General features: G+C 42.7%; 1 protein-coding gene across 6 annotated transcripts in view; it reads left to right on the top strand.

Annotated features, from left to right (window-relative positions):
- Window positions 1-23,302, top strand: part of runx2b (RUNX family transcription factor 2b) — a 138,166-nt gene that overhangs the window by 85,484 nt on the left and 29,380 nt on the right. For 3 of the 6 annotated variants that reach the window (XM_026194191.1, XM_026194193.1, XM_026194190.1), the window contains exon 3: window positions 13,195-13,318. In XM_026194191.1, the coding sequence (XP_026049976.1) occupies window positions 13,195-13,318 (124 nt within the window). Of the gene's footprint in view, window positions 1-10,161; window positions 12,981-13,194; window positions 13,319-23,302 lie in introns of those variants that run through there. The other 3 variants (XM_026194195.1, XM_026194194.1, XM_026194196.1) reach the window with 3 other exon arrangements.

Here is a 23,302-nt window from a genome sequence, read left to right as displayed (position 1 = left end):
TGTCATGACAGTAAATTGAAATTAAAATGAAGGCGTTTGTTAGAAAGAGATGAGTCACTTGTATATCATACAGGCACATTCATGCAGTTATGTGACACACAATGAGCATCTGCTGTAGTCCATCTTTCTCTCCTCCAGCTGAGAATGAGCCTGGGTGGGACATCCTTATTCCCTGGAGGCCTGTTTTTTTCACTGAGCTATCTGGTGAAGGCTCTAGTTTATGGTTTATACATTTTCTGTGTTGAAAAAATTACTCTTGTTTGAAGTAATTGCTCCAGTGACTTAAGGGCCCTGTTAAGTTTCTCAACACTGAGATCATGTTTGCACATCAGCTTACAGTGAAACCTAGATGAACTTACTGTTGCACAGAGATGCTTTAGGGAAACCTGGCCCTGGTTATAAGAGCCGGTCAGAGAAGATACCTGCTGCTGCTGCTTTCGAGACTTTATAATAGCGGTTCACACTTAGCCTCGGATGACTCCCCCGTGGCATTTTTGTGCTCGCACCAAAAGATAATGTCAATTTTAGAGCCCTGACACTATGAAACCTGAACTCCCTGCAGCCTTGCAGTAATGTGCAAGATCATGTCTTGCTGAATTAGGTTTTATGCTTAAATAATACAACATATGACATATATCATTCATTTTGAGTTTTCCCCAAAATAAATGAAACGTAGTGATACGGCGCCTGAAACAACACAAAGACATTGCAGTTGTATTAGAGCAATGGATATTTGTGAATGGGGCGTTGGGCTCGTGTGAATGAGCAGACCCTTGTGTCCACCATTCCTCTCTAATTGGGTGCAACAGATTCAATATAAACGTCACGGCCTTCCATATAATCCTGCCCATTAAAATAAGAACCACCATTACTGAACTCTAATGTAATAAATGTTATGAATGCAAACAGTTCTGAATGTCAAATGTCATTTTTCATGGCCACCCAAGTTTCTGCATGTTATGAAACATTTAGGAAGGTTCACAGAGGATTATCAGAATCCCACAGTGCTTTTCTCCATTTTACACACACAGAAATGGTAAGAGTGGAGGTATGGTCGCAGAATTTAAAAAGGGAATGCATTACCAACAACTGGGGTGGTGATGGTGTGTCTTTTAAACTGAAACATGACTTTGCCACAAAAACAAAAAAGTGCTTTGTCTGGTAGAGTCTAACCAATATAGGATTAGGACCAGTATTTGGGTTTTTTTTTTTTTATATAGATAAAAATAGAAAACAGTGAACATTATTTGCAGCTTGCAGACACCAGTGTGTATTAGAGCAAATGGCATTTTCCATCCCTCTTTTTCAGTGAGCTACTATTAAAGCTAAATCAAAGCACTTCCATAATAATAAAGTAACTCCCTTTTTGGGCACTAAAAAGGACGCTCTCGTTCTCAGACATGTTTGGTCTTCTGTTATTTTGTGTTAGCGAACATCACGTTGCTATAACACTGATATGATGGTACGACACTTTTTGATGAATCACATAGATTTTATACCAGTGCCATTCTGGACTATATGGTATCGTACAGCTCATTTAATATGATGCTGATTTTTATATCAATGACTATTTGAGAATAATGAATTGGTAATTTCATCTTGATGTAACTGTTAAATGCCTGTTCAGGCTACATCTCATGTTTTTTTCCAGTGACACCTGACCTGAATAAAAGAATAAATAAATAGAATAAACATGAATAAAAATATTAAAGATATTGATGACAATTTAAAACATTTCTAAATCAGCTTAGCAATAACAGAATTTAAAATGCCTTATTGAGTGTCGTGAAAACAGCATATGAAATTTCATATGAGATTAAAGTGGTTCAGTATAGTACAGTATGGCGCAAAGTGTAGCAAACAATGCAGTATAGTGGGGGAGGAGGGGGGGGGTATTTGTGTGTTAATTGTTGTGTTAATTGTTGTGTGTGCATGGTTTAAATAAATAGGTTTGTTTTATTTTATTATATTAAAAATGAACAGGTAAATCTAATTAAATGAACAGGGACTATTTTCTAGCACTGAACACATGTATTAATACTTGTTTTAATACTTTTGCATAATGTTCGTCTTAATGGAGAAATTACACTAAGCCAATGTGTGAATGTGTTAAAACCCTTTTTAGAAGTGCATTTATTTGGCCCCCACAGATTGTCTCGTATCAACACCTGAAAATAAAAACTAACTTTAATGCTTTTTAAACCAAGCCTGACGTGGTAGGTAAGAGTACCACATTTTAGAGTGAAAAAGCAGAACTCATATATATTAATTCATTCTCCTCATGCTGTAACTTTAGTCGTGCCTCGTGGAAATGTCTATTCCTGTGGTTGGTTATCCAAGAGACAACACAAAAAGACACTTTAGATCATTTCATCAAATTTCATGACATGGAGAAAAATACAACAAGACAAATATTATTTTTAAGGTTATGACAGTTGACAGTAACTGTGATATATGAAGTGCGATGTGTGAGTTAGAAACTTCTTCGGTTCTCAAATAGAGCAAGGAGTCTTCCAGAGGAAACAGCTTTAAGGATGAAGTGTTCCTTCAATCTATTTTGAGTGCAAGTTGGTTCATTTAATATGCTGGAAAATCACATTTTCTATGCTGGTCCGCAGCATAAAAGTCAAAGAGAGGAAGCTTTAGAATTCCAAATATAGACTGAGGTGGATTTTGTCTTTAATGTCTCATTTCTGTTATTTCAGTGGGATCAAATGGTAATATTTCACTAGAGCAGGAGTCGGTAAACATTACAGCAAATATGTACATTGGATAGGCTGGAATGCCTCTTCAAATGTAGGTTTTGGTGAACTTCACAATCTTAAAAGATCTCCTCCAGTAAAGAAAAGCTTATAGTTAATTGTGAGGCAGTGATGTCTGTGCAGACATAAAAATGTTTCTTCCCCACCCCGACTCTTTAGGGAAGACTGCAAGGGGAAAAACTGTAAATCTCTCATATGCAAGACATTCAACAGTTTAGTCACCCTTTGAAATTTGCCTTGATGAGCAGTAATTGCTGTGCAGACCCTTCCATCTTTTGCACACTTTCATGTCCCCTCAGTGGGTCTTGAATCATGGCATCTCGTGGTCTCCTAAACGACCCTTGGAGTGTCTGAAAAGACCACCAAAAGTGCAAAACTTTGGCACCCAAGAAAGTCCTATGGTGTGCCCATTAAATCATCTAACCCTATTCCCATCTCAATATAGCCACGTATTTTGGAACAAGATAAATATTTGACCAATATATACTGTAGGTGTAGCTCTGGGCTCGGGCCAAAAACACCACTGTCAAAACATGAGTGAAAGAGAAGCATTCACAAGTCGCTGATTATTGCAGGTGCTGTGTCTCCGATAAGGCAGGATATTGATTTTATTAGAGTGGCAGAACTCTAATTACCTCCTGAACAAAACAGCCAGCACTGACCTAAAGCCATGAAGTCGGTCTTTGTATTTTGACTGCTTATTGATACAAATTAGGTCCTTACAAATAACATCTAGAAAATATTCCTGGTGTTTGCCTTCTTGAAATCTGCTGGCCGAAGCACTGTTTGCTAATGAAAAAGAAAAATAATTGCAGACTAAATGTCCTTGGTCTCCAAAGAAACGTTGCCTACATTCAGAGCTTTTCCTTCAATTACAAACTATTTCAAATACATCACATATAATGTGGAAAAAATAAACACTGATAATTTGTTGAGAGATAATTTTGAAATGTTTACGGTATCTCAGTTACATAATGCCTTTTGGGTTGAGGTCCAATTGGAGAGACACTGCTGGCTTTCATTAGCAGCAGGCATTTTTCTCCATCATATTGAGCGATGCTGCCAGAAATCTGTGCTTCTGAAAACATTGCAGAGCCCTGCCAACAAGTAACCCCCCCTCACGCCCCCTTCCCATTCCCGGCGCAGCCAGAGCGGGGCCAGTTTGCTGAAAGGCAGCACAGGCAGTGTGGCACTTCTCCAAGCCTGGCCACTTTGGAAATCGCCACACGCAAGTGCTGGCCTCCCTGACGGTGGCGTGATGGGGTCACCTCTGGGGCCTGGGGTGTGTAAACACACATGACCCAAGACAAACTTTCACAATTCCGCCAGGTGTGCAAACAAGAGGCCGCAAAAATACCCGGAAAAGTCTGACCATGCAAAAACAATATAAGTGCCTCTGATGAACTCCTACAAATACAGGGGGAGAGGCAGAAAGGCTGACCGACCCTGGGTGGAACTGTTGTCAGAGCATGTTAGCGCTGCACATACAAATTCGTCACGTATTAGAGAATCAGAGAGTCTGATGGGTTTGACGAAAGGCTTACCTGTCCTGATTGGTCACCAATGTGGAGCTCATCCAGCCCACCCAGTCAGCTGAGAAAACCCTCATCTTCACAGAAAAAGAGAAACAGGAAAAGCATACTTTTTTTTTTTCATTTTTATTCTTTTTTTAGAAGGGTAGATTAAATCTGAGCGCGTCTACTTTTTGCCTCGTCTCTAAAATTCTAGCTCAGTAAACCTCCCCAAGTGGCCAATGGTCTCCTTTAATGCCTTAAGCCTTTATAGTGTTTTTTCTTCCACGGCCTGCACTACAGATCCAATCCACCCTGTCCTGATCCATTGTCTCCTGGGCCGGTGAGTCCTGGAGCTGACCTTTGTGGGGAGTCTTCCAGGCACCACATGTTGGTTTTGTGTTCATATGAACTCTACTCGCTTGAGCTGTTGGGCCTATGGCACCAAGTCTGAAGGACACAGCAAAACAAGGATTTAACTGCAACCAGATGCAGCAATGTCCTCCCATATCATCTGTTATGCTTTGTGTCAGATCTTCCTCAGATAGCCACACTGCCAGTTGAAGGGGACATGTGTTTGTTTGCCAGGGACTATCGAAGCACTGCAGCATATTCCCCAATATGTTTTAATTCTGGCTGCCAGTTAATGCCCGACCGTAAACGTAACATCTGGATTTGGTGAATGTGTTTCTTTTTAATTGGTTATTCCAGAATCATTCATTAACGACACACGGTGTAACGACAAACAGATAATTCTCTTTAAACTGCCGTAAATCTTTGCCATCACAACATGCAATTTGAGCCGACCAATTTCTACTTATAATGATATCATTGTTACAGCTTACCTCCGCTCACCCCTACTGCTAGACATTGAGTGAGCACGTAGCAGCCTGCTGGTTATACTATTAGCAACACAGATGAGAGATGTCTGCATGTCTGTAAAGTCAACCTGTAATTATCATGGCGGTATATCCCCAGGCAAGAGACTAAGTCAGATTTATAGATTTATTCTGTCTTCAAATTAGCATCATGCCTCGGATTCCAGCATTTCATCTCACAGGCTGCAGGAATGTTTTGAGAGTAAGAAAAGGGAGTCATTGTAATTCACAGCTACACATCCCAAAACCACCAACTGCAAAATAGGGCTGTAGAGGCAACATTATGTGAGTGTCGAGTTCAAAGCACACATATTAGAAACCTCATTTAACTGTGGCTGTACCCTTCAAAAGTTTGGATCAGTTTAAGGCTGCGGGGATAAAAAGGGTTTGTAGCTTTGTGCATCGTTTGGAAATAAAGACGGCGCTCTTACAGCAGGCAGAAACGTACGAGGAAAATGAAACTGCATTAGGCTCTTTTTGCCAGTTTAGATCTCATGAATGATTTTTCATGCTGCATGCAAATATGTTGCTACCACAAGGCTCCATTCACAGATGGCACCAACTATCAACATCAAAAACATGCACTGCATGTCCCGCTTTGTGTGTTTGTGTTTGAACACGTGCAGATGTTTACTTTGGGTTTTTAATCCTAGATTTGGACAAACCATATCAGTATATTTTTAGATTGACGCCACTGAATTACTAATGACCTTATAAGGTAGTGTTAATAGTAGCAAATTTGTTTCAAACATGAAAAACAAGACATCCTAGTGGTAACTTTTTAACTGTATTTACTCTTGGTACACTGCTACATAATTTAACTTGCAAATCTTATTTGTTTACATATAATATAAAGATTTCCTGTCGCACACTTTGTTGCATGGACTCTTTCTAACTTTCTTGCTGTCGCTTAAAACCTGCTTTGAGTTACAACAAAGCATATTGGAACGTGTTTCGTGCTGTCTATACTGTAATATATGCATTCCTGTGTATTCCACTACGCTCTTAAATAAGCGAAATTCCTACATGTATTATAATCATAACATGATAGGTGCTTTCTGTTTGAAGTGAAGTGTTTTCTCCACGAGGAGTAAATACATTCCTCAGTTGGCTTGTCCTGGATTGATCTCTGCTGACTCAGAAGGAGGATTGCATACCTACCAAACATCTAATAGACAATGCCCCGGGGGTTACCGCTGTGCACGTACAGTCGGCTTTGTGTGGAGAACAATGTTTACAGTTCAGCCCAGTCCTTGGGGTAGAAACACAGACACTCATTTGTACTGGGTTTCAGCAGACTTTAGCATAATACTGTCAGCAAGACGGAAACATTAATCTTACAAGAGATGCAGGTGATAAATATCACCTTTTAAATCCCGAAACCGAAACAGTGCTCATTGTTCTACTGTTTTATTGTTAATAAAATAGGAAAATGTGTACAATCCTAAACACCATGACAGCGTTCTTTTTGTCGTTATAAATCTAGGTTAGCGTGGCTTTGGAGTAGCCCCATATGATTTGAATTTGATATTCTGATATAAATAAGATGTAAGGCCATAAACTATGGTACAGTTGTGTGATTATCCTAAGACAATGCCGCCAGTGAACTCTGGGAGCTGGCCTGTGTGCCTGTGCTCCAGGCTGTATTATGACTGGTTCAAGTCAGCGTCCTGCTCGTACATCTTTCTAAAATTATACACCACAAGGAAGAAAAGCGGCCACTTCTAACAATGTCAAAAATTCAGATTTAGACCTCCCTACGCCTCCCCCCGTTTTTTTTTTTTGTTTTTTTTTATCTTGTTATTGTCTTACACGGGGACTGAAAGACGAGTCACAGCGTTATGAAATCATGTGATGAGGGCAATTATCCATCACAAAAGCCCCACAAAAATAAAAAAGAAAAAAATAACCCACCGGCTGGAGAAGACAACAGAGCCTTTTGTTTGCTGCATTGTCAGTGACACAGCACCGAACTCCTCCTCATAATAGCTTGTTTCTCTAGAGCACTGTCTGCCTTTATCAGGCACACTTTGTTCTCCTCAACAAGTAAACTGAGTTTGTGAGAGTCATAATCGGCAGCTCATCTGAAAGCTCATTCAGGTTGGGATTGGCTGTTGTCACCCCCAGATTTGAGTCACGGCCAGCGCAGAGTTAATTTATTCTTCCTAGCGCACGAGATGAATGACACACAGTCATTTCTGTTATTGACATTTGCCTGGAGTGACGACATCATGTGACCGGGGGCGTCATGTGACTCCCGGGCCTTGTTGCCGTACAGTTGTATCATCGGTGCATTGTAATTATAATGCTGACTTAGCAGTTCAGCCACTTGAACTCTGTCAACCTTGGCCTTAGCAGCAATAGTAAAATCTCTCAGCTGTTGACAACTGACCACACAATGACAGGGTTTCAGGCGGCCGCAACTATACTGTACCGGTCTCAGTGGACGCGGACTGTAGAGAAAATCTGAATAGAGTAGAAGCAGGAGCATCACCAAGGTCCTCAGTCATGGTCTTTGGTCTGAAGAAGCTGCTGTAAGTTTCATTTCAGGCCTCAGCGGCAGGACCTGTCCTCACCTTTAACACAGCATGGCATATATAAACCAGACAGCAGGATTTGTGGAGGACCAGTATGCTTTTCATACAAAAAGCACCATGAAGTTTCACAGAGGTGGAGAAATAGCGGGAGACTGGTATGCACGCCAGAGTAAGGAAGATATATATAAGTCAAACTCCATCTACTTAGCACACAAATTAAACCAACTTGTCAGTGAACATTTAGAAATCATCGCTTGGGTCTCAGCGGGCCTCGCTGTTTGAACTGCAGTGTAGGTAGGCACTGTTTATCCTGGACTGGCCCTTGATTAAAATGAGGAATGGAAGAAGGGGGGAAAAAAAGAAGAAATGGCTCAGTCTCTCGGTGGTCAGCCACAGCCTCCTCATCGCAGCCTCCACCAGTGATCTGACTTTCTCCTTTTTTGCAATTTTATGTAATCACAACTCCAAGAGCTATTTTTAATGTGTGTTTAGGTTGTGCGCGCGCCATTCGATATTAAACATTTCCCCTTATTACTTAAAGGCCGACTTTATTTTCCCTCATAGCTGTGACTCCAAAAACAGCTGTCCAGACACCACAAGAAAGGTCCTTAAGTCACTGGAAGATGTAGATACCGCTGCTGGACTCCAAAAGAAAAATATCTACTTTTCATTAAGATTATACCATACCGTACTTCACCAAACAATTCACAAAGAACATCAACATCCTCTTGGCGAAACGGCGTGATAGATTAAGTTTTTCACTTCCATGAGTTTTGGATCCCGTTGAAGCGAACCTCTGCGTGGCGCTCGCTTTATTCTGTTGCTTCAGGTCACCGTTCTGCCTCAGCAGCAGCGTAAGGGGATATTTACGTTCACACCAGTGGCGCGGTGGCCAACAGAAGCTGATTGCAAGTGGTGTTTGTTTCCAACGAAAGCACGTTAATTCGGGCCCGGCCGCAGTGTAAACTACCTTGGCGTTTTACAGATGTCGCCTGTTAAAGTGAATCACTGTACCTGCCTGTTTGCCCGACCGGGCCGTTCTGATGCCTCGCCAGAGAGAGTACACAACACGAGCCAACGGGGCTATTAATAAGCCCTTCCTTTTCTAATACTGTAATCCGTCCGTGTGTGTAATGTCTCGCTCCGGGCTAATTATGTCACGTCATTTTTAGCTTTCGCGACGAGACGAATACAGACAGCCTCTGCCGGAGTTCATTTTAACCCATCTTAGGTATCATTATCCCCCAATATTTTTCAGAAATAATTTTCTTTGAAAACAGTCATCTGCGAAGGTCATCTGCTGTGACAGAGCGAGGAAACAGCAGCACTGCATTACACACATGCTGCGTTAATAGCATGTGTCGTTTTTTAAGCGCGCTCCAACACACGATACCTCTATTATGTGTCTGCGAGAGCTTGTGATAACAAAGCGAGTCCATTTGAAGGTGTGTGGTCCTGAGTGGTAGAAGAGGGAAAGTGTCTGGCAGGGTGGGCCATCAACCACAGTCCTCAGGGCAGACCTTGGCCAGAGCTCAGAGTATGGCCAAGCTCTTCAGCGCCGCACACAAGTATAGCAAGCTTAGTGTACGGCCACCAGTGGAGAACCAGTAATGAATGAAATATTATATTCCACATTATATTTCAGCCTTTAACATTATTACCTGCACATAAAATCTCTCTTTTTTTTTTTTTTGACAGCAAGATGTACGAATGTTACAGAATAAAGCTTCAAACTGTTAGCACACCCCCAAGCGACGAGGTATAGTTAAGTATTTCCTTTTACTGCATTTATACATTTATACATAGGCCTGGATGTGCAAAATATATAAATATATATATAAAAACAGTGTTTTTATGAGCTCTAAATACCAGCATGGATGGGTTTTGCCGTGTTTGGCTCTTCTCTCGTCAACATAATTTCCAAAGAAAAATTCTTCCAATCAAGCCGACTTAAATCTGAAGAATAGCTTTTCAAGTGAGCTTTGCTGAACTGCACAAAGTTCCAAAAACAATTCTTATACCAACAAAGTCAGAACCTTTCATTTGGATGTCTTCTGGATTTGATCTAGAGGGAGTTAAATCTTCAGATTTGAAGACCAGCAGTTTCAGTGCTGGAAAAGTGCACAGTGGTTTTTCATAAGGTGTGTGAACCTCTGACCTGACAGCGAGATGGGCCGACTTCAACGAATCTTTGCTGCTGTGTCGGGGGGGAGGCGGGCATCTGCAAAGTTGAAATCTGTGCAGCCCGGACAGAATTCATGCAAGATATCTGACACTACAGCATCATCACAGTTCAGATTTTCGCCATCAAGGTTGTTTATCACATGCCGTGCCACCCAAGAAGTTATGTTTCCTGCCATGTGAGTGGGGCTTGACATTTATGCTTTACTTTTCGTTCCATGTTTTAGATTCAATCACGATGTGCAAATTATATCCCCATCAAACTGCATGCAATTTACTGTGGCTCAGCAGCACTCGGTGGTGCTGGACTCTGTCCTAAAGTTTAATACTTCTGACGGAAAAGCATCCATTTGCAGTAACCCTAAAAATGTTTATACATAACCTTAAATATTATTCTTGAAATACTTAAAGTATCGAGCACTAAACTGATCCAGATCTGCAAGCGTCTGTCTTTGCTGCTGCACTGCTGTGATCTGAAACTTAGAACGTCTAACAACTGCAGAAGGCTGCTTCTGGGGGTTTTAAATATTTTCTATTTCGAGTGAATGTAAACTGCACGGATGACACGATCGATTAAATCTCGCCATGGAAACAGGTACTGTCTGTGATAGTCGGTGTGTTTGCAGGATCTGAATGGCCCTTCCCTAAGGATACTGTAACATGCGCTGCAACTCAAGAGGCATGTTCTTGTTTTAGACAGCAAATATTTACAAAGCACCGTGCCAAGGAAAATGTTTCGCTGTACGAAAATAAGGTCGGTGGCAAAGACTTGTGGAAATGCTGTTGTGCCTCTCGGGGAGGGGGAGTGGTGTTATAATTTATGTTTGACATATTAGTAGTAGTATTTGAAACAAAAAGGGCTCAGACTCAATTGCTAGAATATGACAGTATGCTTAGTTTTTACACAGTAGTGTTAATTGATTTGTTGACTGTGTGTTTAGGTCTTTTTTTGAGATACAGTGATACATTTGTTTATTGTGGACTTTGGCTTTGATCTAAATTTTTCATGACTGTTGCTTAAGCATGGTATTTAAATGCTATTTTATATGTTTTTTTAAAAACACCCAAATTTTAATGTGCTGTCTATTTTTAATATAGTATTTAAAAGCAGACTGTTAAATAAAAAAAACACTTATTCTAATTTGTTTCTAAAATGTGTATCTGTGTGTATAGAGAGTGATTTTTTCCTGCCAAACCAGGAGCAGTATGGATACATTACAATTGACACATACATTATTAGCAGGGCCTGAATTATATATTATTTTTCTTAAATCACAAGTAGCATGAACAACCCACAGAACCCAGTGTCATTGGATCATTGGAGCTTCTTTGTATCATTTCTATTAAGAAACACCCCCAATAATCTTCACTCACAACAAGAGTATTTTCCATAGTAGCTGGACGTAGTATCTCTTAATATGTTTATTGCTTCTTTTTGTTTCTTTGTAGGTTTAATGAATGAATGTGGTGAGCCACATAAATAAAAGTTGACTGTTCTCCAGTGTGTATTGGCACAGGTAACAATGCCTAGGTAGAATATTAAAAGAAACTGTCACATAAAAGCAAAATTACCTACATGAATGGCTATCATCTCATAAATTATAAGCATTTGATAGGTTTATTCTAACGGCTAATTAAAGGGAGAACGTTTCAACTGGCAAAAACAACTCCTAAGACAGAAAGACAAAAGGCTGAGGAGCTGCTCGACTCTTTGCTGCTTAGTCACACATGCCTGCTGGCAAATGAAAGAATGATTAAGATACTGTTAACACTTTCAACCTGACTGAACTGCCAGCTTCATTCCACACATTCCTCTGCTTCTCCTCTAACACCCCGTCTGCGTTTTTGTGATGTGTTGTAACAAACACCTGTGATCAGGGATCAAAAGACAAACCGTGCTGAGATGTGCGAGGGTGTGGGAATCGGTGTGTGTGTGTGTGTGTGGGGAGCGTGTGATGATTCACTGTTAATTGTCGAGACCTGCCTGCTCTGCGCTACAGGTTGGCAGGCCGTTCTTGGCAGGGTGATAGTATGTGTGTGTCTCCTGTTAGAAGACATCTCTTTTACAGAAAAGACAGGTGGCCATGATCTATGGCCTCTTACGGGAATCGCCCCCCTGACTGCTGCTTCAGTGAGAGCCAATGAAAGCTCAGTATAAGCTTGGATGCATACATGCACATGCACAAACACGGCTATTACGGTAATAACGCGGTGACATAACTACTGTTTGTGACACAGCAACGTGCAAGGAGTGAGAAAGAACAAATTCAGGCTGCACCGAGACGACTCTTCAGAAACGCTCCTCGGTAAATAAGCAGAGCGTCACACCACCTCCGCTTTCCCTTCACACACATGCGCTCGTCCAGCTTTTTCCTCTCTTCCCCAATTCTTTCTGTTGCAGACAAACACACGCGCGTACACACCCAGTCTCACACCACCACCAGCCAGCCAGCCATTCACTCCTCACTCACACCCTCAAATCTTACCAAGCTGAGCTCTCCCTGCTCAGAGGCAGACAGGAGCAGCACGGCAGCCTGCTAAAGGAGTTGAGGGAAGGAGCAGCAGTGTCAGGGAGAGAGAGAGTTTGAGGAGAGAGAGTGAGGAGGGAGGGGGATGAAAGAGTGAAGGGAGACCAACCCAAGAGAGAGCACTGCTCCCCATATGCTGAGGAGGCATGGGCGGTTGAACAAGCTGCCCCCACTGAAGCCTCCTGACTCATGGGAGCGTCAGACCCCGATCCCCAGAGAGCCTGGAAATGCTGCCGAACCACGCGCAAGAGAGGAGGGGAGCCAGAGAGTAGAGGAAAAAAAAGTCCAAGGAGAGGAGAGGGAAGAAAGCCACAACGGTAGGCTGTCCCAACTCAACTGCTGTGCCGTGATGACGTCAGAGGGCATGTGACCCAGGCTCTCCAGTGACGGCACATGGAGGGCAGGAAAGAGACGAGTTTTAAAGCTGGTGCCTTTTGGGTTGTGTGAGGGCTCTGCTCGCCTCCCAAACAACCACAGAACCACAGACGTGCGGCTCGGGGTTGGTGTTTGAGGGCAACCTGGAGTGTAAATGGTTAATCGTCGCGGGCCAGCACCAGTCACAAGGACGGCGCTAAGCGAGTAAGTACGTTCCAACCACACTCGCCAAGCAAGCAAGTCCGACACCATCTGATCTATCCGCAAAGGCGATATTTGTCTCTGCAATTTTTTTTTTCCTCTATAAAACCAGACCTGGTTGTTACTTGTGGTCATCCAAATAGTTGATACGTAAAAGCATGTCTTGTGGATGGCTTTTCCATTTTTTTTTCTTCATGACATGCTGCGTGCTCTTGGTTTAGGACGTGTCAAGGGTCAAGGAAACCACAGAAGAACAAAAGTGGGGCTTGCTGCAACCAGAGGCAGCTATGGCATCTAACAGCCTTTTCAGCACAGTGACACCATGTCAGCAAAACTTCTTCTGGGGTGAGTACCACTTTCCTGCTCCCTGTTGTGTCTGGATTGGGTTGGGGGGCTCGGGTCACAGGAAGGACTTGGGGTCAGGTGGTGAGGCTTGGGTGGTGGAATTAATGGGGTTCGAGGAAAGCGGGCGAAGATGTTGGAACTGGTCTGATGTTTTGGGTCCAGACGAGTGGAGGGGATCAGCTGAGGTCATGGAGGACCCCGCTGTCAAGGTCCAAGCTTTTGTGGCGGACAAAACACCCAACTATCATCAAGGCTTTTTCTCTTTTTTCTTTGTGCACCCAAAAAAAAACCAACAAGAAAAGAAAATCTGCCCATAGAGATTCCAGTATTTATTCTATGTGATGTTTATAAATATTTTCCAAAGAGGGAGATGATATGTTTGTGCAACATACCCTTAGATTTACAAAGCGATGCCATTGCGGAACCAAAAACAAAGGCACGGGTGATATTTTTGACAGACGTAAACAGACGCTGCACAAGGGAGTTTACAGTGGAGCATTGGAACAAGATGTGGGGGGATTACTGGGCTGTGTGTGTTGGGCGCCTGTGCTTGCGCATAGAGAAGAAGTATTGATTAGTTTGCCAAGAAAGATCTGTAATCGCTTCCTGAAATTGTTTAGTTGCGCTGCTGTCGTTAATTAATCGGTGTCGATTTCTGCAGGCTCCAGGGAGCATTTACTCGACAGACATAAATCCAGATTGAACACGAAGTTGATCCATGCTGACTTCCTTTCTATGAATTCGGTGCTTAAGTCTGTAATGATTAATGTAAACGTATCACAGTGATTGTGTTTGACTTTATTTACTTCTACACAAACAGATAAAAAGATGAAATGTCTTTCGTGTGTGTAAGAAGCTCTTAATTTGCACTTTTACAACCAAAGAAATAATTACGTTATTCTTAATGTGATGATCTAATATCTAATAATATATATTCTTAATATCATATCTTCCAAATAAATACAAGATTGTGCCTCCTTCCTGAAGTGGATCTATATGGAAATAGAAGCAAAACAAATCCAAAAACCTGTGAACGGTAGCAGTGACAACCTAATGATTTTCAACTACCTGTGAAGGCCAGCTTGCGTTCTCCAGGCTGCAGCCTGTGTTTTGGGTTTGCTCTATTGTACTGTGACAGGTTCTTTACACAGTCTAATTCAATCAGCAAAATAAATGGTTTACAAGATGAATTTTCAAATTTAAACAAACATTTTCCTTCCCTTGCGACACAAGAAATAGACAGGCTCAGCTTAATAGACGACCTCCTCCTCTCTCTCCCCCCCCCCCCCCCCCCCCCCCCAACCCGCCGCCCTCCTGCCTCCCGCTCCGGTCCATAGCCTCCCGCTCGTCTTGTCCAAATCAAATGTTTAAAAGATGTTTTTAAGAAGTCGCTCGGTGGTCAGACACAGCTGTTCTTCTGGGCTCCTGCTCCGCACAGAAGCAGGGTGGCTCCTAATACACTCTGAAAGCTGGGAGAGAGTGAGCGTCTTCTACCAATCACCACCACCTATTACCATGTTAACCTCCTGACCTTTCGCCGTGTCTCGGGGGGGGAGGGCGGTGGAGGGGGTCGGAGCGCAGGAGAAGGAGAGGAGAGGAGCAGCAGTGCAGGAAATTGAAAGCACGCCGTGGGAGAGGCAGACGGTGAAGAGAGAAGAGCAGATGTGTGCAGATGCTCAGGTAGAGAAGACACCCCATAAGGATGATAATCCCTGATCAGTTCTCAGACATCAAGGTTTGCTGATTGATGCCGTGCCACGCCTCATTGACTTTGCCCCTGTTTATGAACATCTGGGTAGTAAATCTGTCAGTGCAACCACAAAAAGCCCCCCTGACGGCACGGTGTGATTTTGCAAGACCACCAGTTCTTTCTGTTGTATTTATAATTCTGAATAAATAAATGTAGTGTACTGTGCTTCATCTGAACTGGCAAAAAATTAGGAATGGCACCCTGGATATTTTTTTGCTTTAGCCAAACAAAAAAAGGAAGGGGAAAAAGTAACGTTGAACTCATTTGACTTGCATAAGAACGTAAAACGTGGATTTTGTGGCATAAATATTTACATCTGTAAGCATCCTTATCAGTTCCTGTGAACTTAAAATGCATGAAGTGGATATAAAGAGAGCTGGAGCGTTGACTTTTGTTGATTTTACATATTTTCTTCAAGTCCCCCCGCTCCCGTGTTTCTCCTGGATCATTTTGCCCAGCGTCAGCCGGTTTGCCGAGAGCACAAAATACTGTTTTTGTAGTTAGAAAGCCACATTACTCCATCCGTCTGTATATTTGTGTTCATTAAGGACATTTTTAATTTAGAGTCGAGCCTACATTCCCGTGCAGCGATAAATTGAGCTGACTTGAGGGAACGGGCAAATATTCCAAATTAAAGTAGAGGGGGCTCATTAAAATTTGTCTTGGCATTTACATGAGGCAATTTTAATTTAATTGCTTTGAATACATTTTTTTTATAACTCCTCATACTGGCAGATCAGATGGAGAGGGCAGAATAATCTTCAACATGTGTGGCACCCACTCAGCCACCGTGCCTCTCCGGGGAACATTTAAGTGCCTCTTTTCTCTATTACAAACTTAATTACATATAGACAATTAAGTCATGGGAGCAATTATCGTTCGGCAAAGCCGTGCAGTCGCAGTCGAGAGGGGGGGGGGGAAAAGGAGTGCTTACACACAGACGGACCCGAATCAACAACATCAAAAGAAAGAAAGCGGGGACGATGTGGGTAAATATCTGAAAACTCCAGGCGGAAAACTTTCCCCCCCGAAGAAAATCTCGGATAATTTGCAGGGAAACCGTATATATGTATTTGAGAAAGGGAGCTTCTGTTGCATAAGTGTTGCCTTAGATCTAACCACAGGCCTGCTTCTTGGAGACGTCTTAAAAGTGAACCAGACATCCCACCGCACCACCACCACCACCTCCCACCCGTTCGCCTCACCCCTCCCACCCCCTCATCCACCCGTGGAGAGACGTGAAGCCCACTCATCAATAGGTAATTTGAAAATGCCGGGGGATGGGTCGGGGGAGTGGGGGGAGGACGATGTGAGGGCTTCACTGGCTGCTACTGTGCAGCGGAGACTCTTCCCTTAACTCCAGGCTCAAAGGAACTCTATTTAGCATCGCTTAATTGTACCTCTGAGGCAAACATGCTATTTAATCCCAGCAGGGTCATATTGATGGAGTAAAATAGCGCTGTTTGTGTTTGCGAGCTGCGCCAGCTATTAGAACTTATTAGTGCTGATGGTTTACATTAGCCTACATGATTCCTCGGGGTAATCAGGGAGTGTTAATGTGATCGGGGTTTAATCAAAGATAGATTAATTGGTGTGTAATTCTCTCAAATGTACTGTGAATGTGAGGCTGATTGTGCCCAAAAATAGACTTTAGGCTGTTATTAAAGTCTAAATGAAAGCGTCGTGGGAATAACGTAAGCTGTGATTTTTACGGTCTGAAAATCGAGTGTGATGTGAAAGTTGTGGAGAGTTTTCTGTCATTTTAAAAAATAATAAAGGGTTGATATACTTTACTAAAGGGGAACGAACGTTGAGAAAGCCTCTGCTGCTTTCTGAATTTATAAATGCGGTGTCTTCGCTGTGCTTTGTGGTCTCGATGTGGTACAATGTCTGCTTCACTACTTTCAAAATAAAGCAGTGAAATGAGGGAGATTACTCTCATCTCTGTAATATGCAGACTGCAACAACAAATGTAGAACTCAGTGTAAATACTCACAGTGCACTGTATATTATCTCTTGTTCTGTCCTAATATTCAGTCGCTCTGGGGCTAATTACACTATTATGATAAGGTAACCTGCCAGCTGAGTGCTTATCGTAGGGTTCTGCCTATTCAAAGCATTGACATTAGACTCAAAAACAATCTCCTTAAAGGGCCAATAAACATTTGAACGCTTGCTTAAAAAAAGTGCTAACGCCTCGCTTGCTATAAATCAGTGCAAATGTTCAATATCCCGTTGGTGTTTTGGCGAGATGAGAGCCAAATTGGTGCGTATTTTTGGATAGCGTTGCAAACTCATTCTGCACATAGCTATGATTTTTAAATGCACCATAATTACTGGGTAGCTTAATGCCATTGCGTTAACCAGTGAAGCTTTTAAAGCGTCGCTGTGCTATTTTCACACTTAACAAGATCCTGCAGCCACTCATCCATTTCAATAGCATCAAGCTGGGTGAATTACCGTTATCCGATATAAGCCCTCAGAGAGGAAGTAACTACCTAACACTTTGAAAATTTGGTCTATCTTGGAACGGCTTCACCCTAATGAAACATAACACCAGTATTATAAAGCAGTCTGCTCTTTCTTTTCACATCCTCCATTTTTTTTCTTCTTGGCATTTATGTTTTATTTTAGTTGTTTAAGTCAGAAGATGACTTAAAGCGGAGCTGATATGGCAAACCACAGGAAAGGCTTGAATAGCAGCGTTTCCCCCGTTGCCCCCCTTTCAAATAGGCCGAGGCGGCCTTGCTTCCACACTCCCGTGTTTCTATAACGGGGAAATATGGAGTGTTGAGCCTCCTGGATGTTTGGGTTCAGCGTGTAACGATGTGAGTGAGAGCGTGGCCACAGCATCTACACAAGGCCTTACCTGTTCTTCCCCGTGCCGGAGAAAAGGGCAGGTTTTTTGGCTTGTTAGTTTAATCTTAAAGGAATGCGGTATCCCCTCCGACTCAGGCCAGACTCCTAAATATATAACCTTACTTTCCAGCACTAATGCACTGAAGCAATTCTGATTATTTAGTTGGTGTAACCTCTAACGCGTAGGAGTGTCAACACAGACAGTCGGGATTGTGCTCAGTTTTTGAGGAGAAGGTGAAGAAGATGAGCAAAGGAGCATCAAAGAGGGCTGAGCTGACATCAGTGGAGCACCTTGTTACAACGTGTCCAGACATCAGTATCAGCGCTGACTTTCTCTCAAGTATTTTCCTTTTATCGCATAGCACTCTTATAAAAAACATTTAGGGACAAATTTGGTAACTTAAACAGACGTTTGGCATGTAGCAAAGTCGCTGAATAATGGCAGGTGGGTTTTGTAGTTTCTATTGTGCGTGCACATTAAAGGTGTGTGTGTGACAGGAGGATCTGTCTGCTTGATTAATGCTCTCGCTCAAACTGGCACCTGGAACCAATCCCCCCCTTCTGCCGCCCCCATGTGCACCGTGTGTGTGCATTCCACACAGTGGGACTTTAGAGGGACTGAGGGTGGGCGTTGAGCTGGAGGCGCAGATGGGACCGGGGGACTTGGAGCGGAAGAAAAGAAAGGTGTGCAGAGGAGGGAACAATAGACGGACGTGCATTGGAGGGTATAAGGGTGTCATTAATAGTGCACAGGCCCCATCTCCTAATTTGCTCAAATTACCTGCCCACACAGTGGGCCCCCTCTGCCAGTGCTGAGGTGTGAATACAACAGATCAAATACACCTGAAAATCAGAGAGCCCACCCACTCAGCGACGCCCACGCGAGGCTTTTAAGGTGGCCTGACAACTCTCGGTGCCTGTGCGTGGAAGAGAAGGGTCAAATGTTTACTCTTTCACGTTTCAGAAGGGAGTAAAAAGTGAGAAAATTAGAGAGAAAGAAGAAGACATTCGGAGGAAGAAAAAGAGTAAGTGAGACTGGGATATGATACAAAAGGAAGGATCAGTTTGCACTCAAGAGGCAAGTACAAAATTGACTCGTACAAACCACCTCCCATATGGCACTGTGGGGGCGGCTATTTACCCTCATTTACCTTCATCCCTTCCTCCTTCTGCTTCTCCTTAAGTCGTCCCTTTATCCTTCCCCTCCCACCCACGCTTTCAGGAAAAGGTTGATGACAAACGTGATGGGCGGCGATGCTTTGGTCACCACAGTAATCAGAGTCACCAGCACCGTACCACCTGTGGCACACACAAGCTGGCATGGAGACTTATTCAGATGTGTGCAGAGACACTGAAATTAAATATCCCCCCGAGACACAAAAGGAGGCCCGGAGAGTGTGTGTAGGTGTGTGCAGTGGGCTGCAAGCCTTTGAACTTCGAGTAGTGTGTGTAGCTGATATTGACAAGTCCCCGGGGGGAGACGAGGGAAGCTAGAAAAAGGTAGCTCTCATTTGTAAAGTGGCCTCCAGAGAGAAAGAGAGGAAAAAAAATACTCCTCAGCTCCCCCACCCCCACTGCTAGGATTTATTAGGAGTGTAGTATAGATAATATACTTACGCCTAAGGCAACCTATGAAGTACCTGTTCACTTCCTGTTAATCTGCGTGCACGTTGGAAGCTATTTGCTCGTCACACATCGCTTTGAAACTGATGACTGGTCGCTCGTGGACATTGCAGGCGGCAGTTGCCTAGGTGACCGTTTAATGTATATGTATATGTTATTCAATGGTATTCTTCACTTTTACTGGTAGTCACCTGGAAGTTGAGAAAAGTTTAGCTTGGGTCCTGCCCACCTTCCAGCACCTGTGGGGGGGTTTTCGCCCAAAGTCGCTTCACGTTCGATTCTTTGGTCGCCGCATCGCAACCGACTGCTTTCAGTACTCATGGAGCGTCAGCGCCATTATGCAGAAACTGACCGTAGTTAGAGGGCGCTCGCGAGAGTGTCCTCAACTGACTAGAACAAATGAAGCCAAAATATATATACACCTGCTTTTAAACCAAAAAGCTCCAATTGGATTAAAGTTTTTATAAATACATTTACATTTAAAGTCAGTTTAATGCCTGATTAAGACGTTACAATACTGAATTTTGCCAATATTTTTTTTCCGCATTCTGCTAATATATGCTGATTACCAAGTTAAAACCCACGGGTTCCACCTCCGTTAAACGAACCAGTTTTCAAAGAGTTTCCACAGCGTTTAGTTACATCAGTACACGAACTTGCACAAGGAGCAGCGAGCGTGGCGTTCGAAATCGATGTTACCAGGTGGCTGTTGCTAGAAACTCACTGGCGTCGCTTGTTTTGTGCATGAGATCGAGATTGCAAATTGTTTAATTTTTGTTCTGGTTACAAGTGACAAAAAGTTACTTTTTTTTTTTCCACAATTACCAGTTTTCCCCTTGGAACAGCGATGACCTGTGTAGAAGTACGCGGTGTGTATATATTTGATTTATAAATAATTTAATGATTTAAAGGTCCAAACCAAAATCATGTATAATTACTACATTTCAGCTGGGCATTCAGCAATTCACAGAGTTTGTAAGTTGTATTTAGAAGTAAGAGATAAGAGAAATAAATTAAGTCTCAGATCCAAGTCTCTGTCTAATGATATTTATTACTAAGTGCAAGATCTCATAATCATATATCATAAGTGTATGATCACTTATTACATTTTAATCTTTGTCTCATAAATGCTAAAAATGATAAAGTGGAACTACTCAGGTTTTCTGTCTTATAGTTTCTCAGACTTTCTAAAGTCTGCGTGACTCTTGCTTGTGGAAAAAAAGCAAAGGTGGGAAAGTTTCGAACAATTTCTGCTGGAACAGCAGTGCAGAAATCCCCTACGTTACATTTCAGGTTGTTTCAAAGGACTTTCCTGTGACATCTTTTTGAGAACATAGCTGCTGTGTTTACGTTGATCCCTGAGCTGTTCCAGTTTACACACATTCAATCCGATCACGGCGCTCCGACAAGCAGCGGCGTCTGATCAAAGTCTATATACATACATGGTGTCTGATCCTCACCGGAGCAGGCTCGAATCCTGTCACTCACCCAGACAGCTGCTCCCTTACAGTCGTCTGTAGTTCATTTTGTTGTCGCAGTTAAAAGTTTTCCTTCAGCTGTTGCTCTGTTCAGCCCGTTTGGTGTCTTTCCCCAAAGGAAACAGACCAATAACAGGCCTTTTCCACTTCACTTCTCCTGATGCTGAACGAGCAAAGGAGGATCCCAGAGGAGCTGGAATATTTTATTAGAGTGATATTTTGAAAGTTGCTCTCCTCGGTGTTTCTTCCTCTCTCATGATGAAATTTTAGGATGCTGCAACAACTCAGCGTGTGTGTGTGTGTGTGTGTGTGTGTGTGCATGCGTGTGAAAGAAAACAGCTCACACAGGGAGCAAAGACAATTCAAAGTTACAGCTAAATGACAGGCTGGGAGCTCTGGTCTTTTGAATTGCATTGTTTTCTTTTTATTCCTGCTTTGGAGGAGGGTTGGTGGGGGTGAAAAAAGCCCAAATGGGACACAAAGCGAGCAGTTTAGTCTCAGGAGAATTACCCTCAGCACAAACAAAAATAGCAGTCATTTTTTGCTGACAAACCCTTTTTAATGCAAGGGTGCTTTTTTAGCAAAGTTTGGCTCTTTTTTTGTTTTCTTATTTATGACAAAGCTGCCATTTCAGAATAGAAGGAGTAGTGAATGTATATTCTTGCATTGATTTACTGTAGCTTTAAGATGCACGAGGAAGAAAGGACAGGGAGGGTTGTTGAAAGTTCTTCAGCTTAGTCGGGGCCCTGGTTCTTTGAAAAATAAGCACAGTGGGAATTTTGAGGAAACTGATCATTCACATAGCATTTATAACGCTCACACACGACCTGTTCACGGACCTATTCTTGTCACTTTCACATGAATTCTTCATTACGCACAGAATTACACCTCCACACTTTTTTTATGCACACACCACCAGACAGATACGCCCTTTTCCTGCAGGACCCTGCAGATGCAGCAGAAACAGTAGAGTTGGTCTCTCTGGTAAACAAACAGTGAGAGGCTGCTGGGAGTCTTCACTGGGCCTCCAAATTATAGTCTGGTTAACCAGAGTCTCCGAGCCAGCCCGTTTACTGCTACACACATGCACGCATAAGGTACACACACATGCACATGAGCACATGTGCACATGACCTATGCACACTAAAGGCATTATAGAAGCACACTTTAAAGCCCATATACAATCAGGTTCTAATGGGAGCTTGTCTGTGCTACAGTTGAGCTAAGGGTAAAAGGTTTTATAGACATAAGAGAGGCTGAAAGGGAAGCACACCCTAAGGGCTCATAATAAATATTACCCAATCATCAGGCTCACAGTGTGAGGCTATTACTGATGAAAAAGAATCCCTTGCAATGTAAACACAGGCTTAATGTTTACAGCTTCTAACCCTGTGTATCACTTTTATGATTCCAAGGTTTTCTTTCCTTCTGCAAGTTGGTTTGTGTAACCTGAAGTATGCTTCGAGGAGCCTTATGATAAGGCCCTGTGTTTTGTAGATATTCGATGTGAATGTATACGTTTGCCTTCTTAGTAGGAGCAGTGCAAAAACAGGGTTTCATTTGTGATAGGCTTCCATAAAACGTATCTGAGTGAGAGGAGCTTCTTTAATTGCCTGTAAATGAGTTCTGCAACTACTGGGGACAGTTTTAAGCCTCTTGAGGATGCAAGAGTGTATCAGGGTGATCTATGGTGCCATAAAATCCGGTTCAAATATTTAAGCTGATCAGTTCTCTCAAAATTATTCGCCGTAAATCTCGTGTTTCCAGAGTGACAGCGTATTCCGAGCGGACAATTTAATTGTCAGTTCGAAACCACATCCCAGCAGCCCCGTTGCCAGAGAGAGATTTTTTTTATAAGTGTGTGACGTTCACATTCTCAGCTTTGCCATAATGCAACACCGCAGAATAGATTGTGTTTGAAGGACAGTGTTTCACAATGTGATTGATGCTCCCTGTGGGACCCAGCAGTTGATGAGACTCTGTTTAGGACTCGAGTTAGGCGCTATAAGGCTGGCGTCATCAGAGTCTCAGCTTGGGGAAGAGAAGTCCTCGTCCTGGAATAACAGGCAACGTTTCTGAGTGTATGTGGAAAATACAGGGTCACAGGTCGAATAATCAGACAATAGTCGTTTATCTTCTGGTAAATTTCCCTTTGCTTTGATGATGCTTTCTTTCGCTGAACCCTTTTTTCCGAAGATGACTGGAATTGATTTTGTCTAAGGACATCTCAGGCTGGAAGCTATGAAAGTGAACTCCATCCACCCGGCTCTTTTT

The sequence above is a fragment of the Astatotilapia calliptera genome, chromosome 15, assembly GCF_900246225.1.
Source record: "Astatotilapia calliptera chromosome 15, fAstCal1.2, whole genome shotgun sequence".
NCBI classification, from domain to species: domain Eukaryota; kingdom Metazoa; phylum Chordata; class Actinopteri; order Cichliformes; family Cichlidae; genus Astatotilapia; species Astatotilapia calliptera.
This window is presented reverse-complemented; position numbering and strand designations above follow the sequence as displayed.